At 14.3% G+C, this 4,951-nt stretch overlaps 2 protein-coding genes across 2 annotated transcripts, besides 15 other annotated features; one reads left to right on the top strand and one right to left on the bottom strand. All coding sequences in view use genetic code 6, as the record gives it.

The window, feature by feature from the left end:
* Positions 1-246: 246 nt before the first annotated feature.
* Positions 247-292: a microsatellite.
* Positions 251-293: a microsatellite.
* Positions 294-329: 36 nt separating this feature from the next.
* Positions 330-413: a microsatellite.
* Positions 414-1,444: 1,031 nt separating this feature from the next.
* On the top strand, positions 1,445-1,912 carry IMG5_079610 (hypothetical protein; the record flags this gene model as incomplete). Its single annotated transcript, XM_004036456.1, has 1 exon — positions 1,445-1,912. One exon carries the CDS (start codon positions 1,445-1,447, stop codon positions 1,910-1,912), a length of 468 nt encoding a protein of 155 aa, XP_004036504.1.
* Positions 1,634-1,685: a microsatellite.
* Positions 1,700-1,753: a microsatellite.
* Positions 1,718-1,771: a microsatellite.
* Positions 1,742-1,883: a microsatellite.
* Positions 1,913-2,034: 122 nt separating the features above from the next.
* Positions 2,035-2,123: a microsatellite.
* Positions 2,124-2,299: 176 nt separating this feature from the next.
* IMG5_079600 (hypothetical protein) lies at positions 2,300-3,696 on the bottom strand (the record flags this gene model as incomplete). Its single annotated transcript, XM_004036455.1, has 2 exons — positions 2,300-2,909; positions 3,069-3,696. Coding segments are annotated over 2 exons (1,236 nt in total), but the record flags the coding sequence as incomplete, so codon positions are not given.
* Positions 2,970-3,067: a microsatellite.
* Positions 2,993-3,067: a microsatellite.
* Positions 3,697-3,751: 55 nt separating the features above from the next.
* Positions 3,752-3,791: a microsatellite.
* Positions 3,792-4,152: 361 nt separating this feature from the next.
* Positions 4,153-4,217: a microsatellite.
* Positions 4,166-4,229: a microsatellite.
* Positions 4,199-4,252: a microsatellite.
* Positions 4,253-4,717: 465 nt separating this feature from the next.
* Positions 4,718-4,759: a microsatellite.
* Positions 4,760-4,951: the final 192 nt, after the last annotated feature.

Here is a 4,951-nt window from a genome sequence, read left to right as displayed (position 1 = left end):
TCATAATAAAAACATATAATATATAGATTAAAAAAAAAAAAAAAATTATTGTAATATTATATATGTAATTAAATATAAAAAATTGTATAAAAATATTATATAAAGGATAAGAATATACAAAATTATAAATAAATAAAAAAAATAAAAAAATATTAAATATTGAATAAAGGTTTACAAAATAGTAAAATATTTTTAAAATAAAGATTAAAATTTCATAAAGAAAATAAATAAAATAAATTTTATTTTTTATTATTATTATTATATTATATTATATTATATTATATTATATTATAAAAAAAAAAAAAATTAAATTAATTTTTTTTCACTTATATTATTATTATTTTATTATAATTTTTTTTTATATTTTTTAATTTCATTTTTTTATTCTAAATTCTTTATTTATTAATTTTTTTTTTTATTATAAAATTATAAATAGAATAAACTAAATATAAAAAAAAGCTTAATAAATATCGCCTTTATATTATTAATTTTATTTATATTATTTTAAAATAATTGTAAAAAATCGTATATTATATTTATCATTAAATTTAAATAATTTCATCTAATTCAGTACTTAATTCATTAGTAAAATTAAAATAATCCAAAACATTTTTTATTTTACTTAAAATAAGTTTTTTATCATATTTATAATTTTATTAAAATTAAAATTCATAACTATTTTAATCAACAAAAATATCTATATAAAATTGCCTTATTTTATTAAATTCTCTAATATCACATAATTTCCTAACATAATTTTATAATAAATCACAATATGTATCGAAATTTTTCTTCTCATCATATTTCATAAAATAGAGTAGTCTTTCTTCATATTTACATACTTATAAATTATCTTTTCTATTAATTATGTCTGCTTGTTAAGGAGTCATTTCTATTAATTTTTCAAAAAAATAACCAAATTATTAATCAACTCCTGATTATATTTTCTATTATTCATTTGAGAAGTTTTAATTTATTAAAAAACCTTAATTTTTTATTTTATAAATATATAAAAAAATATAAAATAAATATTTCAAAAATACCTATATCCAAACTAAAATTATCTACTTTAAACCATGATCTAAAGTTTTTAGAAAAAGCAAAGACTTTTTTATTTTTGAGAAAAATAAGAGGGTTTCCATCATTATTAAGTGTTAAATTTTCAATAACATCAGAAGGAATATCTTTCTCATTTTATATAAAAGTAAATTATTAAAATAATATATTTTAAATATTTTCAATTAAAAGAAGTTCTTATTTATTTAAATCATAAATTTTTAAATCACAATTAGTAAAGATACAAATCATTTAGTTTATATTTTAATTTATTTTCAAAAAACAAATATTTGGTAAATATAAAGGAAGTTCACATCTGCGACCGTTTGCTAAATTTATAAAATATATTAAACTTTAGCATGTATAACATATTATTCTTGTATTGTTTATGTTTTCAATTATTTGCAATTTTCCTTCTAGCATATCTGACCATAAAATTTCCTTTTAATTATTGCTTTTTAATATTGAACATTTTATATTCACATTTGCTCCTTACTATTCGATTTCAAGAAATTTGGCTTCAGTTGTGCTTATTCTAATTGTAAATATTTAGGGTAATGTGCTTTATAATTATAATTTAATTTATGAATTTATTTATTATTATTAATGTTATAATTAATTTTATTATTTTTTTACTTATGGATATTATTAAAATAAAAACTATTATTATTAATTAGATAATTACTATTATTATTAAGATTATTATTATAATTAAGTTTACATTTATTATTAAGAAAATTATTATAATTAAGGTTATTATTAAATTTAATTTAATTTTTGTTAAGTTTATTATTAAAATTCATTTTATTATTCTAATTAAGGTTATTGTAATACTTATGGTTACTATTGTAATTGAAGCTATTATTATACTTAAGACTATTATTCTATTTAATTATGTTATAAATTTATATCATGATTTTTTAAATTTGAAGTATTCTCTTATTATATTTACTATTAAATTTTAAAAAATTCTTAAGTTTATTATTATTGTTATTGCTATTGTTATTATTATTGTTATTATTATTGTTATTATTATTATTATTATTATTATTAATCATTATTTTATTCATAATTCGTATTATTTGTAAATTATTAAATATTATCAGATAATTTGAAATTATTAAAGACTATTATTTTTTCTTCTTCCTGATTTTCTCTTAATATTATTTATTTTTTCGGAATAATTCTTTTTACTCCTCCTTCAATTATAACTTATTATTAAGTATATGTAATATTTATTTTTTCAACTTAAGGAATTTACACTTCTTATATTTTTTTAAATTTTTTCAATTAATTCTTTATTCATTTCAGTATTCATGTTAATATTTATTTTACCTTCTTCTTCTTTTTCCTCTTCCATTGTATTTTTATTAGCCTTGAAAACTTTAAACTTGACATTATTTGAAGAAAATGTTCTTAAAGACCCGTATTATCCTTCTAAATATTCTTATTTTTCCTTTAAAGTAAGTTACTTTCCGAATACAGATTCACTGAAAAGTGCTACGAAAACATATTTCTTTAAAGTTGAGGCTATAAGCATATTTCCTTATGCATTCCAACATATATCTTCAATTAATTCATTACCATTAGGGTGTGATTTAAATAAAAAAAAAGGTTTTTTAGCAACAAAACCCTCACCTAAACCCCAAATAGATATATTTCCATCATTATCACCTTAAGCAAAAATATTAATTACACATTTTTTATACTCAAATAAATTGGGATTAAATTTAACACAATTAATAGAAGAAAATGGACCCATAAATGTCTTACAAATTTTAAAATCGTAATGTCTATCAAGTGCGCAGGCAAAAGGTACTATTTTATCATCAAGGCTAGGAACTAAAACATATCTTTATATAGCAAATTAAAAATATAAAAATAAAATGCAAATTAATAAAAATAATTTATTTTAAATATAAAAAATTAAAAATAAATATATAAATGTATAAATATATAAATAAATAAATAAATATATAAATATATATATATATATATATATATATATATACCTATAATCTGGTGACCAATCAATTTTTCTATCTTCCCTTTTTGAAGATATTTTTTAACAATTATTAGAAATAGGACATGTTAGTGAAATTATATAAGATTTTTCCCATGAATTACATTTCCATATTATTACATTATTATCTGAATATAATGCTGCCAAATATTTATCATAAGTGTCCCATACTAGTCCTAATATTTTATTATCATGTGTCAATTCTTTTATTTTTTATGTTTGTTTTTTTATTATCAATTGTTCTTATTACAATTTTGCCATCTAAACTACCTGATGCTATTTTCGAAGAATCTGGCGACCAACTTATTGTTGTTATTTCTAGTTCATGGTCCTTAAATTCTTAATATTTGTATAAATCTTCACTTTAATATTACCATATTACTAATTTTTCGAAAGCTGAGGCTAAGTATTAATCGTTTGGACTCCATTAAATTAAATTTGCCGATAATCTTTGGACACTTTTTATGTTTATTGGCTTAAAATTTACTTTTATTTAATCAGTTTCTTCCTAATAATTGGATGATATTTATGCCTTTACTAATTTTAATTGGTCATTTTCTGTTCCACTGCAAAATACCATTACTTCCCCTTAACGCTGAAAATTTAACGATTTTATTATTTCATCATGGAATGGAAATATTTCATATTTTAATGAGACATTATAGTTCATGATTTTTTTAAATATGAAAATATTTTTTTTATATATAAAAATTTATTATAAAATTATAATATTTAAAATATATATTTATTTTAATTTTTTTTATTATTTATTAAAATAACAAAAAGGAAAATCTTTTTATTTATTAAAATTGATTTTTTTATTTAGAAAAATTTTAATAAAATAAATATATTATTTGTATTTTTAAATTAAAAATAATGTTTTATTTTTTTCGAATTAATTTAAAAATTATATATAAAAAAATTAATTTAACTAGTAGTAAATTAAAAAAAATTATAACTATTAATATAAATTTTACAAATTTTTAAGTATTTTTTTAAAAAAAAATATTTAATTATAAACATAAAATATATTAAAACTAAATAAAATAATTAAAAAAATTTATATTAATATAAAATATAATTATTTTATAAATTTTAAATTATTTTATATTATAAATATTATATATATTAATTTATATTTATATATATTTTTTTTTAATTATATTTTTATATAAAATTTATATATATATTAAATTATTTAATTAAAATTTAATATTTTAATTTTTATAGAAATTTTTTTTTAAGAAATATACTTTTAAATAAATTATAAATATATAGATATATTTTTTAAAATAATAGCAATAAAAATAAAAAAATTTATTTAATATTTATATAAAAGTAATATTAATTTAAAATAATCAAACTTTTATTTATTAATTAATATGTAAAATAAATTTAGCATAAATATTTTTAAAATTAACATATATACAATAATAAATATAAAAAATTTAAATTAAGTAATTTTTATATAATTAAAAAAAATGAAATTTCTTAATTTTTTTAATTTGTTATTAAAACAAAAAATAAATATAAGATAAAAGCTCTATAAAAATAATTGAAATTCATATTATAATATTAAAATAATATAGAATTATAAAATTAAATAAAAGAAATTAAAATGAAAAAAAACTTATTATAAAAATATTAATATTAAATATAAAAATTAATTATTAAATATAAGTAAATATTATTACATATATATCAATTTAAAATGAAATATTTTTTATAAAATAAATATAAAAATAAAAAATTAAAAAATATATAAATATTTATATTATAAAAATATTCGAAAAAAATAAAAAAAAATTATATAAAAGAAACAAAAAAAATATATTAATACAATAATAATATAAATAATTTTTTAATTTAATA

This window comes from Ichthyophthirius multifiliis (genome assembly GCF_000220395.1).
Source record: "Ichthyophthirius multifiliis unplaced genomic scaffold scaff_1120509250519, whole genome shotgun sequence".
Classification (NCBI taxonomy): domain Eukaryota; phylum Ciliophora; class Oligohymenophorea; order Hymenostomatida; genus Ichthyophthirius; species Ichthyophthirius multifiliis.
This window is presented reverse-complemented; position numbering and strand designations above follow the sequence as displayed.